This window comes from Medicago sativa, chromosome 7 (assembly GCF_051527215.1).
Source record: "Medicago sativa cultivar Bolivia chromosome 7, Bolivia_mono, whole genome shotgun sequence".
Taxonomy (NCBI): Eukaryota; Viridiplantae; Streptophyta; class Magnoliopsida; order Fabales; family Fabaceae; genus Medicago; species Medicago sativa.
The window spans coordinates 47,447,005-47,472,732 of NC_140755.1; the positions used below are offsets into that span (position 1 = coordinate 47,447,005).

The 25,728-nt window shown below is 36.7% G+C and overlaps 1 protein-coding gene and 1 pseudogene across 2 annotated transcripts; one reads left to right on the forward strand and one right to left on the reverse strand.

Moving 5' to 3' along the window:
- The first annotated feature begins 13,473 nt into the window (after nt 1-13,473).
- LOC146906285 (putative serine/threonine-protein kinase WNK5) lies at nt 13,474-17,544 on the forward strand (annotated as a pseudogene). Its single transcript, XR_015020154.1, has 8 exons — nt 13,474-13,624; nt 14,351-14,665; nt 15,460-15,655; nt 15,830-16,053; nt 16,251-16,408; nt 16,486-16,587; nt 16,713-16,940; nt 17,304-17,544. The product of XR_015020154.1 is annotated as a putative serine/threonine-protein kinase WNK5 (transcript).
- A 4,382-nt stretch (nt 17,545-21,926) lies between these two features.
- On the reverse strand, nt 21,927-24,500 carry LOC146906286 (uncharacterized). Its single transcript, XM_085728785.1, has one exon. It carries the CDS (start codon nt 24,498-24,500, stop codon nt 21,927-21,929), a length of 2,574 nt encoding a protein of 857 aa, XP_085584911.1.
- Nucleotides 24,501-25,728: the final 1,228 nt, after the last annotated feature.

Here is a 25,728-nt window from a genome sequence, read left to right on the forward strand (position 1 = left end):
AAGAGGTATCCTTGAATAAAGTTTTTTAAAACTTTCCTGCCTTGTATTAAAAGAAAAGAAAAAATATTTTTGTGTTTTTTTGTTTTTGAAAGCAATAAAATCATACCTGAAAAATTAAACAGTGGGTTGCCTCCCACCCAGCGCTTTCTTTTACGTCATTGAGCTTGACGCTTCAACCACTGTTAGGGTGGCAAATATGTCAGAAAGAATATATCATCCTTCTTCTTCCTCTTGTTTGGTAGGAATTCCATGAATTTGTAGCAAAGAAGTAGATGCTCCCATGCTCTCACTATTAAACCTTTAGAGTTTAAGCTCTCCCACCGTAGAGAAGAACGTGCATCCATCAGCACACGAGTGATTTCCTCAACCTCCGTTTGTTCAGACTTCGGGAAAATGTCAGCACTCATCACTTTTGGATTTTCTTCCACCACAACCTTGTGACACTCAATCTCCATCTGAACCAGCTTCCTCTGAGACTCATGTGCTTTCTCAACAAGATCACCACACTGAACATCAAACTTTTCAAATAAAACTTGATTTGACACCAAGAAATCATCTAAAATATTCTAAAGTTGAGTATTGTAATCAATGTTGATCACCTCTTTCTTCCCTTCACCATCACTACCTGGTTGATTCGCCTCATAATGACCACAACTCGAGATTTTGTTGTCCAAAATTTTGATCTTAAAAGATAGCATATATTTTTCATACTGCAACTTAGCAATCTCTTCTGTGTCATAGAGGAGTAACCTGTCTATCATAGCTGCAAAACTTGGATAAACTTTTCAGTAGCACAGTACAATGAGAAGAAAACAAAGAGCATAATATTTTTTTTAATATATATATACAAAAATATAAAAGACAGAAATCCTAAATAATAACGTAATTGCCAAATTGAAATGACTCAACAGTCCTCGGCAGCGGCGCCAAAAACTTGATAGACGTTTGGCAAGTGCACCAAATACTATCGAAGTAGTAAAAATATCGATCCCACGAGGACTGTTTTAACTTCAATAATTCAATTGCGTTATAAGAATAGGATGTGTAAAAGTTTATTTTGATGTGCCACTAGGCGGTAGATTTGGTTTGATTTTATGAAATCAAATAAAAGAAATTAGATTTGATTAAGAAAATATGAGAGAAAGATGAGATCAGATCCGTCAAATCCTCTAAGTTCCCCTAATTGGTCTACTGCACCTATTTGTTATGAACCCTCTTCTAGTTTACGATGATTAACAAGTTAGCCCTAATCAATCCCTTGAGTTAGGACCCTCTTCTTAAACTACAGCCCCTAATTCCTTAGGTGGTCTAATAATTCTTGAAGGTTTTACCGAACGTTAACCTATTATCACTAACAAACGATTATCTATTCCTAGACTAACCCTGTTTATTAGAACAATTCAATTAGGTCTAAGTTGAAAGCCATGGTCAGTGGTCATTCATTCTCACGAAATCAAGTTATATGTGATCAAGATATAAAAAGCATTAAGAACAATTGAATTGAATAAACTAGAATTGAATTCATAAACAAAATAGAGTTTCACAGCAACATGTGTCAATTAGGGTTACAAAGATTCATCTCGGATCTAATCTCTAAGAGATTTAGCTACTCATAATCGAGTTTACATATAGTATAATCAATGAAATAATTAAAACATACATGAATTGGTAAAAGGTTGAAGAAATCGCCCTTCTAGCCGTCTCCGATGTCTCAAAATCGCACTTTGCTCTCCAAAATCGTAACCCTTGTTCTCACCAAAGAGTGCAGTATTTATAGGCAAATAACAAACTGCCAGCACAAAATCGCGCCGCGCCACTTTTTAGCCGCGCCACGATTTTGCCTTTACAGAACATAGTGAATTTTTCAACCAAAATCGCGGCAAGGCTGTAAATTGGATCAGCGCGATTCTTCTTGACAGCACACCAGTTTTTCATCATTTTGCACTCCAAAACAGCTTAAATTGCATCAGAACTGTATCAAAATGTCACAATAAGTCCCTAATATTACGTAATGACAGGATGTCATCACTACCTTAGACTTCTATCTTAGTATTCTTGGTTTGCTATAGTTCTTGATTGTCTAATTATTCTTATCTTCACCTTTATTCTCCTCTAATACTCTTGATATTGGTCTTATTTTGAATATATTATGGCTTATGAAACTACTCTCATTACCCTTAATTAAACCCCTCTCATCTAAGGATCACTTCTTTTTATTTTAACGTATGTTTTGATAGCAAAACTTTTTGACACTTGCTGTCAAAATCGCCTCATGATATGTGAAATCGCTTCATGATTTTGACAATATCAGACATACTGAAATTACAGATTTCTGTCAAAATCGCCTCATGATCATGGGAATCGTTTCATGTTTTCGACAGCATCAGACATGCTGTAATCACAGATTTTTCTGCAATTTTCTACCAAGGGAGCCTCCTTGGCTCCGTTTTTCTATCCTAAATTCACCAAAAACATCCCTAATCTTCACCCTATTATTACTCTATCATTAGAACATTAATTCTTCATTAACCTACCGGATTATCCACTCTTTTTAAGGCTAAAAACTCCATTCAAAACCTAAACTAGTTCTCCCTCAATTCTCATCTTTCAACATCATATTTTAATTCATTCATCTTCGTTATCTCATTCAAATTTACACAATAACAGCAACAACATATTAAAATTTAATACAACAATCCCATCATAGATTAAGATACCCTAAAGTGCAGAGAATCTCCCCCTTACCTCGAATATTCGAAGTCACAGCTTTCCGGCTCTCTTCTCCGAAACTAGGGTTTTCTCCTCCTCTTCTCACTTCTTCTCTTGCTTCTACGTTTCAGCAAAAGAAAGACCTCTGATTGTTAATTCTCTATTTATACTTGGGCTAGCCTCATACTATTATTCTTTCTATTTTATTTTCCATTATTTTTACTTCTCCCTCCCCCACTTAATTAAAACTTCTATTCTTCACCTTCCGCCGCCTCTATATTACTTTATTTATTTTTCGCTTTCATCATAATAATCCTCCTAGCACGTCATTAATCATCATAAATCTATTTCTTCATATCTAACATAATATTCTAGCATCATAACACCATTATAATAAACAAAATCAAGAATTCTTCTAATTAACTTCATTAAATCAATACATGTAATTTTCGGGGTGTTACAACTCTCCCCCAGTTAAAGGATTTTCGTCCTCGAAAATTGACTGAAGGAAATAACTCTGGATAGGACTTCTTGATCTAACTCTACAGCTCCCATGTTATGCTTCCTTGGGCTGGTCCTCCCATGTCACTTTCACTAATGCAATCTCCTTGCCCCTTAAGTTCTTCACTTCTCGTTATTTTGCAAATCTTCAACAAAGTCCATGGAAATATTGTCCCACTTCCACTCTAGAATACACAAAGGTTGCATTAACCTCGACGACTCTTGATGTTCCACCCTTGACCTTTGCGAGACTATACAAGCACACACAACTTCAGCTATATCTTTCTTCACACTTGCCCACCACAATATATCCTTATGGTCTCGATACATCTTAATGGCTCTCGGGTGTATACTCAAACTGCTTTTGTGACCTTCCTCAAAGATGCTCTGCTTCAGTTCCGGCATATTCAGCACACAAACTCTATTTCAAAACATCGTAATCTCATTCTCGTCTATTTTGAAATTCACTTCCTCTCCATGGTTGATTAGTGTTAAACAGTCAACTAACTCCAAATCAGTTTTCTGCCCTTCTTTTATCTCTACTAACATTTGACTCGTCAGCTTTAGCATACCCAACTTCACAATATCAGGCGTCGCTTCACAAACTAAACTAATGTCTCAGAATTGATTTATTAATTCCATTTCCTTAACCATATGTGTTGACATGTGTAAGGAATTCCTACTCATGGCATACGTTACTACATGGGCCTTTCTTGGAAGATAACTCGGCTAAAAATCATAATCCTTCAATAATTCCAATCATCTCCTTCTCCTCATATTTAACTCTTTCTAATTAAACGAATATCGTGAACTACTATGGTCACTACGCACTTCAAACCTCGACCCATACAAATAATTCCTCCACACTTAAGTACAATTACCATAACTGCTAATTCTAAATCTTGTGCCAAAAAAAAAATCCTCTCATGAATTTTTAGTTGTCTTGAAGCATTAGCCACAACCCGACCGTCTTGCATAAGCACACCATCCAAACATATTTTAGACGCATCACAAAATACTACAAATGACCGACTTGCCTTTGGCAAAATTAACACCGGCGTCGTCGTCAACTTCTTTTTAAGCTCTTAAATTTTTTTTTCTCGTACCCGTCTTCAGAGCCTCCCGTTGCAAACACCGCATCCACTTTAGAAGGATTAACTGCTATCTCATTACTAGAAATCACATGTCCCAAGAAACTTACTTCTCGTAATCAAAATTCACACTTAGACATCATATCACACCACCTATTCTCCTTTAAAGTCTGCAACACAATCTGCAAATGTTTTGCATGCTCCTCATCTGATTCAAAGCACATAAAAATGTCTCCCATGCATACTACAGCAACCCGAGCTAAATACGGATGGAAAATGTTGTTCGTGTACTCCATAAATACTCCAAATAGCATCATCGAATATTCATATTGGTCATAATGAGTCATAAATGTAGTTTTTTTTTTTGGGTACATCGTCCAACTTCACTTGAATCTGAAGATATCCCGATCTCAATTCTATCTAACTAATCACACATGCACCCGCTAACTAACTTATCCATCAAATCATCAATCCTGGTAAGGAGCCTATTCTTACTACATCTTCATCTCATTTGTTGATGGTCTACATGAAAACTAAATATAACATAATATCATCCACACATCATTCCTTTCCTATGATAATTTAAACTGCTCAAAACTTTATATGACTCTTCCGTAAATGAATCATATCCAATCTACATTCTCCAAAAATACCCTTCGCATTAACATCTTATAACTACCCATCTGAAACATGTTTCCATCAATGGATTATCTCCCCAACTCATATTAATCTAAACAACATTTATAATTATGTTATAACTCACTTACTCGTGACTAAGCTTAAAAGGTTAAACTGAGAATTCTCGATCCATATCATCCTTCTAAATTGCCAAGCACAAATACCCAACTTTTCCTTCTAATCTTTCAACTTATAACTAGCACCAAACTAACTCCAAAGGTTATCATCGTAGCTTTTAATCTCTCACTTTAATGACTAAACTTCTCTTCTCAACGACACCACAAGTGAAACATCCCAGAGGAGAAAGGGTGTCTCCCCCACTTGTTTCCCGTTGACACTCTTCCTCTTCCTTATCCGTCGTAACTCCACAAGTCATCACCGTACTCCTGATTCTTACCCTTCCTCTCCCTGGCACTCTTGTAGTGAGGGGACCTCACTCGACAACTTTGTTCCAATCTTCCTTTTATACCCACCAGTAGTAAGATACCTTATTAAAGGGATTTAGACAACGACAGTGTTTGCACACATGCCGCCTGTAGGGGATTAACAAAATTATAAAACCTAGCCGGATGGATTGACCTGCTCTGATACCATTTATGTAACACCCTAATTCCCGACGATAATTTTACATAATAATAATCATGGTTTTAACGAAAAAGGGTGTCACACACATTCATTAATCTTACTACGTAATAAAATGATAAAAAATCAGATACAACAGCGGAAGATCCTTCATAAAAATTTCAATATTATAAAATATCTTGTCTTCAAAATTATTTAAGAAAAATAGCATAAAACATCAAAGTGCTTAAACTTCATAATTCAGGGACATTCAACGTTTAACCCAACCCAGTGTTACAGATCAGAGCACGTATTTATTCGACTACTTTATATCACAAATAATAACTACAGGAGTATATCCCCGTTACCACCTTCTAAGCGTCCCGCAAAGCTAAAACTCCTCGTCCTGAGTGTCTGTACCCCAAGGATACAGACACCAAAACACACAAACAACAACAAAGGGGTGAGAATTCACAACATAACATATAATTGGGGTACATGAATAATAAAGCTGATAATCTTATCATCATTGGTCCTTCATTCACATCGTCATCAATTATTCATCATATCATCATCAATCATTCCTCATGATACTCATACAATTTATTTCATAAACATCATTAACACATACATCTTATGCACACCTTTAACACATACCATATTCACATCATTAGCACATATCACAGTTCACCTATCATGACCTATATGCAACGTACTTCATTCCTAGACCTACATGCATGCCGGTACCGGATCCTATCATCATAATAATGTAGTTCAGAGATGTGTTACTGAAACATACATTTCGTCATTCGTCATTCGTCATTCGTCATTATGCAGTATGATATGATGCATGAAGACTCACCAAACATCATTTAGAAAGAAACATAAACAACACATCATCTTTACGTCATAGTCATTCGTCATTTTTCATCATTCGTCATTATTCATATTTCGTCATTCTTCGTATTTCGTCATTTTAACAATCATAACGTCGTTATACATCATCATTAACACATTATCGTTAATTAACATCATATGTTCATCTGATTATATCTAACGCATTCTCTTATTAGAACTCATGTCATGTTTAGAACCTACACTCATCCTTGGTTTCTTCTACATTCTTTGCACCATTTACTCCTAGTAACCTTCCTTATCCTTCATCCTAGGTCTTTATGATTTTTACTACTCCCTCGTCTTTCCTCCTAATAACTTCTGTCCATACAACTAGACTTATTAAGTCATAAGACCCTATCATCAGTTATTAAATTCATCATTATTATCGTCTATTACCTTAGTCCTCTAACATTATACACTAATTTTACTTGGTTTGTACCTTTAAAAGTATAGTTTAAATCATTAGACTCAATCTTTATTCTAAGTTTCTTCTTTATCTTTGTCTCTTGTTTATGAACTATTCCTAAAACAATCATCTTTTCTTATCTTATCCCTTATCTTCCTTCTCATTCATCTTACTCTCTTCTATTAGGTTCATATCCTGACTCACCGCTCTTAATACCCCTCACGCTGTTCATTTAATTCGTTCACAACTTCCTATCTCAGTTTACATTTCATCCTAATAACCCCAACATTGTAATCAATTCTCTAAATTCATCCTCGCTATTTCTACTGTTATGATCTTGTATCATAAATCATAAGTAACTCGATATTTATCACATCTTTCACCACATCTCTTTATTTAACCTACTCCTCTCTAATCCTCATTCACCTATGCCTCATCGTGTCTTTATCTTTACCCTTTTACCTTGACTCCTTTCCGCATCAACCTGACAACTTTCCTAAGTTCACACTCTTCATAAAGCCTCGTCGCTATATTCATCCCTTACTATAATTTACTATCATTTTCATATTTATTAGTTCATGAATAACCCTCTTACATCTCCCTCTACTTTCCCCTTAAGTCTTTCATAAGCATCTTTATTTACGTCGTTCATCATCGTCATTCGACATTTATACTATCATCATACCTAATCATCTTATAACGTGAATATCGCATCCATCGGTTAACATCATATGTACATATTAGTTTACATTTTTGTCAAACCAACATCATATTTAGATCCCACCTCCATTCTTAATTTACCCTCGTTCTCTTCATCTTTTACTTCTATAGATACATTATATCCTTCATTCTCATTCTTTACGACTTTCACTATTCCATTCCCCACATAATGGTTTTCATCTATGCGACTAACTTATTAAGTTTTCAAGATCTCATCGTCATGTATTAGTTCATCTTTACTGTCGTCTACTACCTTAGACTTCTATCTTAGTATTCTTGGTTTGCTATAGTTCTTGATTTTCTAATTATTCTTATCTTCACCTTTATTCTCCTCTAATACTCTTGATATTGGTCTTATTTTGAATATATTATGGCTTATGAAACTACTCTCATGACCCTTAATTAAACCCCTCTCATCTAAGGATCACTTCTTTTTATTTTAACGTATGTTTTGATAGCAAAACTTTTTGACACTTGCTGTCAAAATCGCCTCATGATATGTGAAATCGCTTCATGATTTTGACAATATCAGACATACTGAAATTACAGATTTCTGTCAAAATCGCCTCATGATCATGGGAATCGCTTCATGTTTTCGACAGCATCAGACATGCTGTAATCACAGATTTTTCTGCAATTTTCTACCAAGGGAGCCTCCTTGGCTCCGTTTTTCTATCCTAAATTCACCAAAAACATCCCTAATCTTCACCCTATTATTACTCTATCATTAGAACATTAATTCTTCATTAACCTACCGGATTATCCACTCTTTTTAAGGCTAAAAACTCCATTCAAAACCTAAACTAGTTCTCCCTCAATTAAAACATTAAAACATCTGACAAAACATATTAAAACATGTGCGCTAGAATTTCAATTGGCATCAGAGCAGGCACCCTGCCTGTTTTATGGTGAGCTCCATGGAGTACTTTTCTAGCACTATGGACAAGGAAGGTGGTTTTGTAAACAGGCCCCCTCTGTTGGATGGGTCCAACTATGATTACTGGAAATCACGCATGAGTGCCTTCCTCAAATCTATTGACAGGAAAACATGGAAGGCAGTTCTGAGAGGTTGGGAACATCCCGTGCAACTTGATGCTGATCGCAACAGGACTGATGTGTTGAAACCTGAAGAAGAATGGAGTCCTGATGAAGATGAATTGGCTCTTGGAAACTCAAAAGCTTTGAATGCTCTGTTCAATGGTGTGGACAAAAATATGTTTAGACTAATCAAGCAATGCACTGTGGCTAAGGATGGTTGGGAAATTCTCAAAACTGCTCATGAAGGCACAACTAAGGTAAAAAGTGCTAAAATTCAACTTATTACCACTAAATTTGAGAATCTGAAAATGTTAGAAGATGAGAGCATTCAGGATTATCACTTAAATATCCTAGATATTGCAAATTCTTTTGAGTCCCTTGGGCAGAAAATCTCTGATGAAAAGCTTGTGAGGAAAATTCTCAGATCTCTACCTAAGAGAGTTGACATGAAAGTTACAGCTATAGAAGAAGCTCAGGACATATCTAGTCTAAAGGTTGATGAATTGATAGGATCTCTGCAAAATTTTGAATTAACTGTCAACAGCAAGTCTGACAAAAAGGGGAAAAGTATTGCCTTTACTTCTAGTGTGAATGCTGATAATGCACTAGTAGATGTTGAAGATGATGAAGACATGGCATAGTCTCTGGCACTACTTGGGAGACAGTTCAAGAAGATCTTCAAAAGATTTGATAGAAGGTCCAGATCAAATGGGCAGAACATCCGACCCAACATTGACAGTCAACCAAGTAAAGAGAAGATGACAAGACCTGATGAAGTAGATTCTCACTACAAAGGGGTACAATGTCATGAATGTGAAGGCTATGGTCATATCAGAACAGAGTGTGCCACTTTTCTAAAGAAACAGAAGAAAAGTTTGGTTGTGTCTTGGTCAGATGGGGATGACTCAGATGATGAAGTGAAAGCTGAATCCGCTAATCATGTTTCTGCCTTGGTTGTGAGGAAGAAATGTCTTATAAAGAGCTTTCTATATCCTATCATGACCTGATGACCAAAAACAGTGAACTAACACAGAAACTTGAAGAGCAAGCAAGAGAGATTGCACAACTGCAGGATGAAAGGTTTGATAATCTGGCTCATATCTCAGAGCTCAATGACGAACTGTCAAGGTTGAATCTTCAACTGAACCAGATCGATGAACAGACTGGAATGAAGTCTGAAATGAAGTCAGCAGAGTCAATGTTCCAACATTCTGAGGAACATCCGACTAAGAAGAAGTCAAAGATATAGGTTTGTGATCACTGTAGAGAGAAGGGACACATCAGACCCTACTGCTTCAAGCTGAAAGGTGAATTCAAGCACTTCCAACAGAATCTGTCCAGGAATGGGTGGAACCACAGAAACACCAAGTCTGGTCTGATTGCTCATACATCCATTAGAGCATCATCTAAAGAAGACTGGTATTTTGATAGTGGCTGTTCAAGACATATGACTGGTGTTGAAACATATTTGGAGGATGTAAGACCATATGTAACCAGTTATGTCACATTTGGTGATGGAGCTAAAGGAAAGATTGTGGGAATTGGAAACCTGATAAAACATGGGTTACCAAGACTTGATGATGTGCTGCTAGTCAGAGGACTAACTGCAGAGTTGATTAGCATTAGCGAGCTGTGTGATCTAGGTCTGAGAGTAAACTTCACCAAACCAGAATGTCAGATCTCAGATGAGAAAGGATAAGTTCTTATGAGAGGTACAAGATCCAAAGACAATTGCTATTTGTGGGTATCTCAGGAAGAATCATTCATCTCAACATGTCTCTTGAGCAAAGAGGAAGAGATCAAACTGTGGCATCAAAGGTTGGGACATTTGCATATGAAAGGGATGAGGAAGGCCATGTCATCTGAAGCCATCAGAGGCTTACCAGATCTGAAGATTGTTGAAGGCAGCATATGTGGTGAATGTTAGATTAGAAAACAAATGAGGATGTCTCATCCAAGGTTGGAACATCAAACAACCTCTCAAGTTCTTGAACTTCTGCACATGGATTTGATGGGACCTATGCAAGTTGAAAGCATTGGTGGAAAGAGGTATGTTCTTGTTGTAGTTGATGATTTCTCTAGGTTCACTTGGGTTAACTTTATTAGAGATAAATCAGACACCTTTGATGTATTTAAAGAATTGTGTACACAATTACAAAGATAAAAAAGGTGTGGTATTGTTAAAATCAGGAGTGATCATGGAACTGAATTTGAAAACACTAGGTTTAGTGAATACTGTGCTGAAGAGGGTATTTAACATGAATTTTCATCACCTATAACACCTCAGCAAAATGGTGTGGTGGAAAGAAAGAATAGGACTCTTCAAGAATCTGCAAGAGTCATGCTTCATGCTAAACACCTACCATATCGGTTCTGGGCTGAAGCTATGAACACAGCTTGCCACATTCACAACAGGGTGACACTAAGGACTAGTACCACTACAACTCTCTATGAGCTTTGGAAGGGAAGAAAACCTACTGTTAAATACTTTCATGTGTTTGGTAGCAAATCCTATATTTTGTCTGATAGAGATTATAGAAGGAAGATGGACCCTAAGAGTGATGAGGGAATTTTTCTGGGGTACTCCACTAACAGCAGAGCCTACAGGGTCTACAATTCTAAAACTGAAACTGTGATGGAATCAATCAATGTAGTGATTGATGATGTGGCTAAAGAGAGGGTTCCTGATGTTGATGATGATGTTGCGACACCTACTAGGGAAACTAATGCACATACTCAGGTGACTGAGTCTGAACCAGAGAAAGATGAAAATAATGAAACTGAGCCAGATCAAATGTCCACTAAGAAGGGTCCTTCCACACGAGTTCAGAAGAATCATCCATTAGAACTTGTTATTGGAAATCCTGATGAAGGTGTCACAAACCAGAAGATCAGTTGGAGTCATTGCCAACTCTTGTTTTGTGTCCAAGATTGAGCCTAAAAATGTCAAAGAAGCTCTGACAGATGAGTTCTAGATTGAAGCAATGCAAGAGGAACTGAATCAGTTTAAAAGTAACGAAGTGTGGGATTTAGTTCCAAGACCTGAAGGTGTAAATGTGATAGGCACCAAGTGGATCTTCAAGAACAAGTTTGATGAACATGGGATTGTGACCAGAAACAAGGCAAGACTAGTAGCTCAAGGTTACACCCAGATAGAAGGACTGGATTTTGATGAAACATTTTCTCCTGTGGCTAGACTGGAGTCTATAAGATTACTGCTAGGTGTATCTTGTATTCTCAAATTTAAGCTGTTTCAGATGGATGTTAAGAGTGCCTTTCTGAATGGGTACTTGAATGAGGAAGTCTATGTTGACTAACCTAAAGGATTTATTGATCCTAGCTTTCCAAATCATGTGTACAGATTGAAGAAAGCTTTGTATGGATTGAAGCAGGCACCTAAGGCCTGGTATGAAAGACTCACTCAATTTCTTGTAGGTCAAGGGTACAGGAAAGGAGGTACAGACAAAACTTTGTTTGTAAAGGATGACAATGGGAGACTGATGATTGCCCAGGTTTATGTTGATGACATTGTTTTTGGTGGAATGTCGAACAAGATGGTTCAACATTTTATTCATCAGATGCAGTGAGAGTTTGAAATGAGCTTAGTTGGTGAATTGACCTATTTTCTTGGTCTTCAAGTTAAACAAATGGAGGATACAATCTTCATTTCTCAGAGTAAATATGCTAAGAACATTGTGAAGAAATTTGGCTTGGATAATGGTGGTCACAAAAGAACTCCAGCTGCAACTCACTTGAAGCTGACAAAGGATGAAGGAGGCATATCTGTTGATCAAAGCATGTTCAGAAGCATGATTGGGAGTTTACTATACCTTACTGCAAGCAGGCCAGACATCACCTTTGTTGTAGGTGTTTGTGCAAGGTATCAAGCTGACCCAAAAATGAGTCATCTTACACAGGTGAAGAGAATTCTGAAGTACATCAACAGCACCAGTGACTATTGAATTTTGTACACATCCTGTGAAGATACTAAGCTGATAGGATACTGTGATGCTGACTGGGCTGGAAGTGCTGATGAAAGGAAAAGTATTTCTGGAGGATGTTTCTTTCTAGGAAATAATCTGATTTCCTGGTTTAGTAAGAAACAGAATTGTGTGTCTTTTTCTACTGCTGAAGCTGAATACATAGCAGCTGGGAGTAGCTGTTCTCAACTTGTTTGGATGAAGCAGATGTTGCAGGAGTATAATGTGGAGCAAGATGTTCTGACCTTATACTGTGACAACCTAAGTGCTATCAACATTTCAAAAAATCCTATTCAACATAGCAGAACAAAGCACATTGACATTCGACATCATCTCATCAGGGATCTTGTTGAAGAAAAGGTTGTGACACTTGAGCATGTAGACACAGAGGAGCAACTGACAGATATTTTTATTAAGGCTTTGGATGCTAAACAGTTTGAACATCTAAGAGGCAAGTTAGGAGTTTGCCTACATGAGGAAGCCTAATCATCTGCAGTGTGAGGCGTGCTGACAAACTTCTATTTTTGCATCTTTGTGATGTGGGGTATACAATCAATGATGTACTCCTGATGCTCTGAACATTTTTATTTGGCATATTTTGTGGCTAAAAAGGGGGAGAAAAATGATGTTTCCTTGACTATACTCCCTATCTGTATATGTGCTCTCTTGCATGTATCCATAATATGCTTCTGTGTGTATCCCTGTGTGTTTATAACTGTTGTTGCATTTATTTTGCAACTATTTCAGGTTATGTGTAGATGTTTGCTTTCATGTTGCAACATCTTGACGTCTTCATGTTATTCTGAGAATCTGTTCTCAGTAATTTTGCTTGTACATGTTCCTTGCTGACATTCGCTGATATGTTGGAACATGTCTATGAAGACTGGTGTAGATGTTAGAACTTGTGCTAGAACATCTCTATGCTTCTGAGATTCTGGTTTTCTCAGATGCTGTATATGTTCCCTGCAAATGCTCTATCCAAGGTTGGAACATGTCTGTGAGACTCTGTGCAGATGTTGGCACTTTTGCTGCAACATCTTGGTGTAATTCTGAGAATTTCACTAGTACAAAAATGAGTTATTAAAACAGGGATTTTAAATGGGATGTTATCCACATGACTTAAAATCCCATGTGAAGGAAAGGAATTTGAGACCATTAGATATTACATCGTGTAAACCCATTTAAAAACAATTTTATATTAAAATTAAAAAATAAGACCCAAATTCATCAGTGCCTCAAATCTAATTTCTCACCACGTCCACCACATTCATAGAAAAAATCTTTCTCTCTCTAGCGTAACTTTTCTCTGAACCTCTCTCTAAGTTTACAACAACCACCGCCGTTCCTTTCCACCCTCCAGATCCAAACTCTCAATCTCCGATGTAGCCTTCAACGACGGTAGTGCGACGAGCTTCAACCTCCGCACCACCGTCGACCCTCTTCTCTCTTTCTGGCGGTCATCCAAGCCTCTTCTCTGATGGTTGTGGTACTGGTTTCGCGGGTTCAGTTTCCGAACTAGCCTCTCGTTCTGCAGCGTTTCATGAGATCTTGTTCGGGGTGGATCTAGCTTTTGGGTTGGTGGGTGGTTACAATCTGGATCTGCGGGACTCTGTTTTGTGGTTACAATCTTGTTCCGCAGTGTTTTCCGAGCGTTTCTCCTCTTCGTCGGTGGGTTGGTGGTCGGTACTGTGTTTTCGTTCAAGATTTATAATATGGATTTTTGTCTAAAAAGTTTTTGTTAAGCTGTATATATATTTTTTCTGTTGCAGTAAGCAACCACGGATTTTGTGCCTCAAAGAAACAATGGGGATTTTCAAATTTCATATCTTTAAGTGAACTCAATGAAGCAGCAGCTGGATATATTAAGGACGATGCTATAACCATGAAGGTTGAAATATTTAAGATGGATGTAATCATCGAAGCAGAACTTAATGAAGCAGAAAAAGGAATTATTAAAGATGGTGCTACGCCTCCAATGTATGATTCCTTCACTTGGAGACTTGTTAACTTCTCAAAGACGGATCACCCCTCTGGTTTGATCTCCAAATCCTTCACTGTTGGTGATAGAGACTGGTATTATAGGAGTATTATATATATATATATATATATATATATATATCTAACAAATTCTTAATTAATTGGTTTATTTAGTAATTGTTTTTATAATTAAAAGTTAATTAATTTTGTGCATGTAATTTATTATATATACGTAGGACATTGATGATATATACTAAAGGACTTGATTCAGATTTGGTCTTAGACAACCATCTAACTTTAATGCTGCAGCTAACAAATTGGAATAAGTTCCCATCAAATTCAAGAGTGGATGCAAGTTTCAAGTTTAAAATTTTAGACCAGCATCATAAAAAATATTATGAGAAAACAGGTACAAATGTTGTTTATCAATGCTTCTTATTTTTGAACATCTTTTAGCTGATTTTGGGGTTATGAGAATTATAGTATGATTTATTTTTTGATTAAAAGCTTATTCTAAGTTGTGTTTTTCTTTTCTACTGTAGAAAACTTCAAGTTTTTGGTCTCAAAAACATCATGGTCATCCTCAAACTTCATCTCTCTGAGTGAACTCCCTCCTCACCATCTCGTTTCCGTTCGTCGGCAGCAACGCCGTCGTTTGTGTCTCCAGATCGCCGGTCGTCGTTTGGTTGTGGAGGTGCTGCCGTGTTTTGCTTTGTTGTTTGTTGTTTTGGTGATAGTGTTTTGATTATGTTAATTGAATTAATTTGATGCATGTGTTTTATAAATATTGAATCTAGAACTATTATTTATATTAGTAGTCAGCAATCTCATAATAGTAAAAACACTGTATATACATCTTGTTAATTGTTAAAAAGTTATTAATTTGAATTACTTGGAATAGAGGTAGCATGGAACCAAGTCAGACTCAACGAGGTACTAAACACGCCAGTTGATTTGCAGCGCCTTTACTCGGAGGTTCATCTCCTAAGCACACTCAAGCACCGGTCGATCATGCGATTCTACACATCTTGGATTGATATTGATAACAAGAACTTCAATTTTGTTACAGAAATGTTCACATCAGGCTCACTGAGAGAGTCATTTTCTTTCTATATATGAAATTTCATGACACTCACCTTAAGAAAACGCGAAATATTTCATTTCTGTTATGCTTATATGAATGTGATCATCGATAACTAAAATGTGAGAATATTACTTTCTGTCTTGTTGCCTCTTTGATGAAATAATTGATAATTTTCGAACACGTTCAGGTACCAGAGGAAATATAAGCGAGTAAGTTTACAAGCAATAAAGAGTTGGGCGCGCCAAATCTTACAAGGTCTAGTTTATTTACATGGCCATGATCCACCTGTAATCCATAGGAACCTAAAATGTGATAACATATTTGTCAATGGTCATCTTGGACAAGTGAAAATTGGTGACCATGGACTAGCTGCAATTCTCCAAGGTTCTCAATCAGCTCATAGTGTTATAGGTACTTACATTTTAGCCAATGACTTTCGATGTTGCAAACTAAACATCAGTATATTAGTTGTTATTGTTAGTATTTTCTCTTTCACTAGGGTTTGAACTTCGATCATTGAACTCCTTTAATATCGAGCTAAAATCAGTTAAGCTACACTGCTATTATATTTATATATTTTGAATCAAAAATTTCTTATTTTGTGTTAGGAACACCGGAGTTCATGGCACCGGAAATGTATGAGGAAGAATACAATGAACTTGGTGATGTTTACTCATTTGGCATGTGTGTATTGGAAATGCTCACATATGATTATCCATATAGTGAATGTACTAATCCAGCACAGATATACAAGAAAGTGACATCGGTAAATTCACGTTCTGGTTTAGATCTCATGATATCAGTAAAATTTCATGTTTTATTAAGTAACATTTTATGTTTTAGGGGAAGCTACCAATGTCATTTTTCCGCTGAAGAAAGTCATAGGAAAGTTGAATCCTGAAGATGATACTATCTTTCTCAAAGTACAAATTTCTGATAAGAAATGTATGTATTCTTTTTTTAGTTCACATGAAATGAATTTGACTATGATACATATATATACTTTATGTTTTCTAAATGAATTTTAGTATTTAATTTTACCTAACAATATTTTCTTCATATTAATGCAGGTTATGTTAGTAATGTATATTTTCCCTTTGATATTCTCACTGATACTCCCATTGATGTTGCAATGGAGATGGTAAAAGAATTGGAGATTTCTGATTGGGATCCTTTAGATATTGCAAATATGATCAATAGAGAGATATCTGCACTTTTACCACATAGATGGAAAAATGATTGCTCAGACCACATGTTCAAATATGATCAATTGGAGATATCTGCCTTGGACTGGCCATGTGAGTAAGACCATTTAGACCACATGTTTGATTGTGTGGAAAGTTCATAATTCATTTGCATTTAGATGGCATAGTGTGTTCTTATATTGTGCATAGGTGCAAGGGATTCACTGTGATTGTTTGAAATCCCCTTTTTCTCCCTTTCTTATATTGTCCATGTTCACGAATGCACTTTAAGTATCAATTAGTTAGGTTATGTTAAGTGTTAATTTAACTTGAATGTGAAATGACTCTTTTTTAGCAGTAGTGGCTGACAAGTGTGTGAGAATGGCGACAGATGAACTGAATTTATAGATTAGACGCATCAATTGTTCTACTCACAAAATACAAGTAGAATCTAAAACATGTTTTCTTTTTGTACAGGTTCAGGTAATGATTATTACAATTGGTTCTGTTGATGCTTTGGGCAATAGCGAGGTTATTGGCAAGGAGGAAAAATTGAAGGTTGTTGATAACAAATTCTAGGTTCTAAAGCTAGTGAATTGATTTCTTCTAGTTGTGAATTGATTTGTAATGAATGAAATGATTAGATTGAAATTAGAATTTTGACAATTGGACGGTTTTCAATATTTTGTGCAAAACTAATGAATTTGAGATTTGAGAATTTCTTGTCTCAATTATGTGTATGTACAAACGTTGATGCAATACAAGATGGGCTTGATCAATTTTGTCTCAATATCTTGTCTCAATTTTGGATGAGCTTGATCAATTTAGTAATGCATGATACTATTTTTTTTTATCCCTTTTGAGACTTTTTAAGTGGGTTTATCCGATTTAAATTAAAAGATTTTAGATGGGTTCAACCGATTTAAATTAAAAGATTTTAGATGGGTTCAACCGATTTAAATTAAACAATTTTAAATCGGGTAAAGGGGGCTGACTTAAAATCAAAACCACTTTTTAAATCGGCCACCTATAAATCGGATGTTCACCCGATTTAAAAAGTCATATTCACCTGATTTAAAAAGTGTTTTCTGCACTAGTGTTTATTTTTCTTAGGATTCTTAGTGTACAGGTTCCCAACTACTGTCTTATATTATGAAATCTGTCTGAATGACTTCTTAAAGTCAAAGTTGTTGTGTGTGACCTTTGATAGGTCTGCTAGCATGTACCTGCTGATAGTCTGCTAGCTTGTGAATATTCCTTGAATGTCTATGTCCAGATCCTGAATCTTTTATGTTTATGCATTAGGAGTTTATCTGTTCAGATTTTCTGTATGCATGTATTCAGGGGGAGTAATGGAATATTCCTGTAAGTAGTCACTCATGAGATCTTATATTCAGGGGGTGATACTTCTATGTGTGCTTGTGATTGAACCAAGCTGGGTGAAGGATGTTGAGTCAGAAGTTTAAACATCCGTATCTATCACATGTAAGTTTGGGAATTTGTGTTTCCTGACTTCTTTATGCTGTTGGTGATAGTTATCTGAAGGCATCCTAGTCTGTCACATGTAAGTGTAGGAATTTAGGTTTCTGTGCTTCTATGGTTGGTGAGTGACAGTACTCTGTAGGTATGGGAAATTTATTTTTTTCCCTTGCCTTTATGTGTGGCAGGTTCTCCTGTCTGATGTGTTAAAGGGTGTTGGAACATCCTACGTCTGTAGCATTGGAACTTGATTTTCCTCTGCTCTTGAGAGATCTTGCTTCTCTCTACTTCTGTGTTGGAAGTTATCTTCCTTGACTGTACCATTGGAATTTATTTTTCCTCTGCTCTTGAGAGAAACTGGTTCTCTCTTCATCTTCTGTACAAGAACTTATGTTCCCTAGTTGTAGCTTAGGAATTTATTCCTCAGCTCTTCAGACTATGCTACTGATCTGATCCGCTGCTAAATGTCTCTGATCCAGTGTAATATCTCTGCCAGCTTATGCTGAGATTGAAGATACGTGAGGTATTCTATGTATGCACACTTTCTGCTTTCTCTAGAGTGATACTATCTGCTACTTCTTCTTCTTGAATATGTGTTTGTGATGACTTGAGGAAGTGTATCTATGGTGTCTCTTTGGATTCTGTGTGCTAGCTGTTTCTTCATTGGTGTGTGCTCATGCTCTTGAAGGAATGATATTTTTGTATCCCTCTGTTACATAAGTATTGGCCTTGATTTGTTTTAGACAAAAAATTTCCAAAAGGGGAGATTGTTGGGTATTTGTGTTGGCTGCATTGTTGCTAAAACAAATATCCTTGTGCTGTAAGTTGGAACCAATGTTCCAGCATGTGGTTAGGTAGCTCTGTGAGATGTTTGATACAATGTTCCAACATCCTGGCATGGTTCAGTGTGCCTGGGTTTCTGCCTTCTCTGTACGCGCGTATTTTATCGTTTAAGGAAACCATATTTCCTTTACTTACTAACCAAGTAACACGTATATCTTATCAGAATCAGCTGTGGAATATTACTAAAATAGATATTTTATTTTAGGAAATATTTGTTACGATCTGGAATATTTTTAAATAGGTTCCGACATATTAGGACTTTCCAGAATTGTTTTTGATTCTGTTTTGCAGGTTTGCTGGACCGATCTACAAGTTTACTGAAGCCCAATGAATATTTAGCCCAAGCTGCTTCAGTATAAAAGGAAGACTTCAAGACCTAATTGCTCATTCAAGCCGTCATACTAAAAAGTTTAGATCTTTAGGGTTTGAGTCTTCATGTATTATGTTTGAAGTAGATAATATAGTCACAAGGAAGGGGGGGTTTGAATTGTGACCCTTTTAAAATTAAACCTGTCACTTAAAATTTTATTCTCGAGTTGAAAACTTGGAATGGTTAAGTTGACTGACAGACTTCAGAACGTTCTGAAGTGTTGGTCTGAAAAACAGTTTAAACAGTTAAGTTAATTAAACGTGTTTGTGTGTGTGTTGTGTTTACTGAAATTAAAGAGTAAAAAGAAGAGAAGAAGGACACACAGAAATTTATAGTAGTTCACCCAATGTGGGCTAGTCTACTCCTCACAGTTTTGTGAGATTTTCCACTATGATGCTTGAGATAACTTCTCAAATCCTGCACCGTACAACTCTGTTCACCTGAACAATTACACAACCTGTATTCTCTAAGCCTCAGCAGGCTTGCACCTTTCTTGCTAAGTTACCTACTTAGACTTTACACCTTCCTGCTCAACCTAATACTTTAGTACCCCTAAAGCTAGATGAGACTTTGTTTACAATTTGTATGGAGTTTGTATGGAGTTTGAATGATATAGATCAGACAAAGGAGAAATGGAGGAAGAGATTTATCTTTAAAAAGATAAGAGAAATATTGATGTACACTTTGAAGACTTCTTGGAATCTTTGTGATGATCAATGTTTGGCTAAAGCTTCAAACACTCTTATGTTTTTTCTTGTATACTTTGCAAAGGTATGTGTTATGCTGAGGTCTTGATCTCTATTTATAGAGTTTCTTGAACCTTTGTAGCCGTTGGAGAGTGTCCACTGGTCTTGTGCCACGTGTCCTGGGACCCACCAACTTACACTTGAATTCTGGGCAAAACTGATGTACTTCAGAATGTTGCTGTGTTCTTGAGAATACTTCAGAATGTTGTTGTGTTCTTGAGAATACTTCAGAATGTTGTTGTGTTCATCATGATCTTCATCTGGGTTCATGTGGATGAACGGTCAGATATGCATCTGGGCTTTTTGCAGATGAATGTCACATGAATTTCTGGGTTGTACTTGAAGATTTGCTTTGTACGACTTCAGAATGTTCCTGGGTCAGATTTTCTTTGCAATCTATCTTGGAACAAGTGCAGGATCTCATAAAGTGGAGCTGTCACTTTCATTCCATGCTTTAGGGAATTTGGTTTGCTTTGTACAGTACCAACTCCCTTATGTGTCAAAATCTTGTTGAATAAGATTTGATCTTGCTTTTGTCTTTACCTTTTTCTTTCCAACAACTGTACTGTTCATGTCAGAAAAAGCATGGAGCAGGATCGAACTTTCTGAACTCAGGGGACTTCAGAATGTTTCTTTTTGTTTCACTTAGGATGATTTGTAAGACTCTTATTTGATGTAATCAAATTCTAATAGTGAAACATTTATGAAGTGCAGCTTGAAAACATCTAGGATAATATTCTTGACGGAATATTCCTAATGTTTTGTACTTCAAATGTTCATAGTCTTGAATGAACATTGAAGATGCCCTCTTTGACTTTAATCAATTAAATGCCTTTATTCCTTGATTGATTTTAGTCATTGTACTTTACTGGGCTTTTATTTAAGTCACGTAGACCTTGCATGTTCTTCATTTGGATCATGAAAATCTGGGCTTGGTTTTTGATGTTCATCATGAACAACCTTCTGAACTCTGTCCAACCTTCTGAACTCTTTTTAACTTTCTGAACTCTGACTGAGTTCTTAAGTCTTTATGTCCTTTGATTCTTTGTTTCTTGGTATGAATTGAAACTTGTTCCTGTCTTAATTAACCACTCAAGAGCACAAGTTAAATACCAACAAATTAATCAAAGTCCATTAATTCCTTAATCATCAAGGTTTGTTATCTTTAAAATTAATTAGGGATTTTGCCTCAACAATCTCCCCCTTTTTGATGATGACAAACCTATGATTTAGGATAATGGATTTTGATTATATATATGAGGAGTTTCAGAGCTGAAAAATTTATTTTGATGCTCCCCCTCATTTTTATAATTCATGCAGTGAGTTTTTAAAAGCTTTATAAAGCTCCCCCTCACTTTTATAATTTATGGCATAAATAAAAACATTCATATTTGAACCAAAATCATATTCATTGATATTATGCATTCAGTACAATTTTATGATTCCTATGGTTCAAAAACAAAAAAGAAATTATAAATGCATATGTGATCAAACAAAAGGCAAAAAGGTGAAGTTTTAAGAACTTCAACCAACAAGTTTTGATCACTGACCTACTTAGGGCCTTAACCTAGAAACTTAAAGACATAATTATAATTATCCTAAAGCTTCTCCCCTTTTTGTCATCTGTAAAAAGTTAAGGAGGTACAAGACAAGACCAGAGAACTAAGGGGTGGAATCCCCAGAGTCAGAAGAGGGCTCAGAGTCAAATACACTAGGATCTTCAAAAACAGGAGGGTCCATGGCAAGACCAGGAGCTTGAACATCAACTGTCCATTTATCTAGCACACAAGCAATCTTATGAGTCTTAGAGGAGACCCTAAGAGCCCTGGCAGCCATTTTCTCAGCTCTGGATGGTTTAGCAGAGGGATCAGGAGCAGATGCTTCAACCTTTTCCTTAGAAGGACCATCTTTGGTGACAAAGGTATCCAGAGATTCAAAGAGGTCAGGAATGTTTGGCAGTTTGCTAGTGTTTTTATTTGTGACTGGTGGTGGAGAAGGTACCACATTTGGAGTGGGCAGAGGAGAAACAAAAAACTTTCCAACTTCTGATTCCATGGTGGAAGTGGAGAAATTAAGATTCTGATTTTGAGGAGTTTGTTGAGCCATGAGCTGGACTTCAGCAGAAGGTAGTGATCCTGATGCTTGAGGAATGGGGTCAACAGACATTTCATTCTCTTGAGGCAGATTTGGTTCAGCAGTTGCATTTGTCTGAACATTCTGAACTATGATTGCAGGATTTTCTTGAAGTTCCTGAATCATTTCCTGAGTCTCCTGAAACACTTCTTCATTGTTATCAAGCTGTGCATCTTGGTACACATTCAAATCAGAGCTGGGATCTTCCACATTCAGATCAAAACCAACTTGATTTTCTTCTTGCTCAATCTCTTGAGAGTCCATGTTATCATGTCCCTCACTCATCCTTTGAGAGACAAGAATTTCAGCTACATCATGCATGTCTTGGTCATCTTCCTGAGATGTTTCTCCAACAGCATCAGCAACTTTCTGAGCTGTTTTCTCAGTATTTTCTTCAACTCCATCAACTTTCTGAAGTTGTTCAGCAGGTGAGGCAGTAACATTCTGAACTGCAGCAGCAATGGTTGAATCATTTTTCTGAACTTCTTCTCCAGGAATTGCAGCAACCTTGGATGCTTCTTGAGTTATCTCTTCTTCTTTCTCATGAGAGACAACTTCTTCTTGAGTTTTCTCTTGGTCACCAGCAACATCTTTCTTCTGAGAGTCTTCAACATTCTGAACTTCTGCATTTTGTTGAAGTATCTCTCTAGCACGGGGTTCATCTTCCTTTGGAGGAGAATCAGCCATATCATCATCAGAGGCTTCATTGTCCTCTTGTCTGTGAACACTTGACAAGTTCCTGACCTTTTCAAGTTTTCTCTTCTTCCTTGTCATCTTAACCTTCTGATCTGAGTGCCTTTTGATAGATCCAGTAGTTTCTGAAGATGGAGGAGTAGGCATGTTTGAGGTGGTTATGTGAAGTTGAGCAAGAGTCTTTGAGGTGAATCTCATCAAGGTGTAGTCACCATCTTCTCCTTCAAGGTCAACCTTAGCAGCTCTAAGAATAGGGGTGATATGCATACCATAAGCAAGGGCAGCATTTGATTGTTTGGGATTCATACATGAGTCTATCATGTGTTGAAGAATGATATAACAAAGATTCAACTTCTTCTTTGTGATTAGGTGATACATGATGCAAAGATCTGTGTCTGTGACTGCTTCAAAAGTACCACTCCTTGGAAACAGGGTGTGCCTAATCATGTTGTGTAGAATCTTTGGGACATCTCTTAGATTTGTGGAGTTGAAAGAGTGGTCAGGCTTGGTGTACTCAGCTATGAGTTTGTTACGACTGACTTTCATCTTATCAAACCAGGAAGGAAAGAAGAGTTCATTACCTTCATTAGGGATTCTCAATGCTTTTGAGAGAAATTCCTTGGTGATCTTGATTTCTACTCCCTTGACAGTGGTGATGAGAATCTTTTCGTTCTTCTTTTCCTTGACACTCATTGAGCTATAGAACTCTCTTACTAAATCTTCAAAGGTGAGGTCTTGGAGGGACACAAAGTGGGTCCATTCCTGAGAGTCAGTATATTCTCGTAGGTTCCAGTTTTTCTTCTTAAGATCATCAAAGTCAAAATATTTTGCTCTGCTTACTGGTCTTTGAGATTGCTTTGCTTCCTTCTCAGACTTCATCAAAGATGCAATCAGTTTGACATCCTTCCCTTTTCCATGCTTGGGAGGAGAAGCTTCTTTTTCTCCTTCTTCCTCAGATGAGAGTGAGTTCTTTTCTGAAGTTTCAGATGCTGGAGGAGTCTTAATTACTTGAGTCTTTCCCTTATTTTTCTTCTTCTTAGACTCAGCTTTTGAAGCCTTCATGAACTCAGAGAGAGTTTCATCACCATCATCATTTTCTCTAGAGTCTGTGAGATATACGTGAGAGATTGTTTTGGTTTTAGAGGATGATGAACCAGACATAATCCTTGAGGATTTCCTAGTAGCCTTAGGTTTGATAACCTTCTTCTTGGTCTTAAGTTTGGATGATTTGGTGATTTTGGAGGGTTCAGAGATTGGAATGATTTCGTCTGGTAAAATGGTGTGGACAGGGGTTTCGTTCAGAGGTGATGAGTTTGATTCATCAGCAGCGGTTTGAGATGGTGGTTGAGAACGAGCAACAGGGGTTGAGTCATCTTCAGATAATGGAGATGTTGTTTTGGTTCGAGCCATTTGAGAACGAAGACAAAGACAAAGATTTTGGGTTTTTGGAGAGAGAAGGAAAGAAAGAAATGAGAAAGTTTTAAAGTGAGGAGTTAGTGAAAGGAGTAGTTGGATATATAGAAGTGAACGTGTGAGAGTGGAGAAGTGGAAGAAGTTTGATGATGGCAGTTTTTATGGGGAAAGAGGAAAAAGAAAAACGGTACAGAGAGGAGAGAGAAAAAGTAGCCGTTAAAGGAGGGAAGTAGAAAAGGTGTAGTTGACCTTTTTACCATTGCCTAATGGTTAAAAACCAAATGAGGCTTCTTTTAGGTTAGCATTAAATGCTAGAGATATGGAAGGATCCTAAAAGAAGTAAATAATCATTTTATAAATGAATTATTTAATTTATCATGAATGTTAGTTCTGAACCTTTTTATCAGATGCGAACATTCTGAACTTGGTTGAACATTCTGAACTTTGCAAACATTCTGAACTTTGCAAACATTCTGATCTTAGTTGAACCTTCTGATTTTGGATCAAAGAGCATCAAGGGGGTTGGTCTATGGCCCTTAGTGTTTACAGTGATCAACCTTTGTTGGGATTTTTCATGATTAACAATTTTTCTTTAATAAAATTGAATCTATCCTCAACTAATGGTTTTGTAAAAATGTCAGCTAGTTGATTTTCAGTATCAACAAAGCTTAATGCAATATCCTTTTTCTGAACATGGTCTCTAATGAAATGATGCTTAATTTCAATATGCTTAGACCTAGAATGTTGAATTGGATTTTTAGAAAGATTAATAGCACTTGTATTGTCACACATAATAGGAACATTTGTGTACCTTAGTGAATAATCTTCCAGCTGATTTCTGATCCACAAAACTTGAGAGCAACAACTTGCTGCAGAGACATATTCAGCTTCAGTTGTGGAGAGTGCAATGGTGTTTTGCTTTCTGCAAGACCATCCAATCAAAGCTTGTCCCAAGAATTGACAGGTTCCACTTGTACTCTTCCTCTCAACTTTGTCTCCAGCATAATCAGCATCACAATAGGCTACAAGATCAAAACTAGAACCTTTTCTATACCAAAGGCCAAGATCAGTAGTACCTACTAGATATCTAAAAATCCTTTTAACCGCAGTTAAATGAGATTCTTTTGCACATGTTTGAAATCTAGCACATAAGCCTACTGCAAACACTATGTCAGGTCTGCTAGCAGTCAAATATAATAATGAGCCTATCATGCCTCTATATTCT

Bases quoted from the DNA above. Each gene is read 5' to 3' on its own strand.
- LOC146906286 (XM_085728785.1), bottom strand. From the start codon at position 24,500: ATGGCTCGAACCAAAACAACATCTCCATTATCTGAAGATGACTCAACC.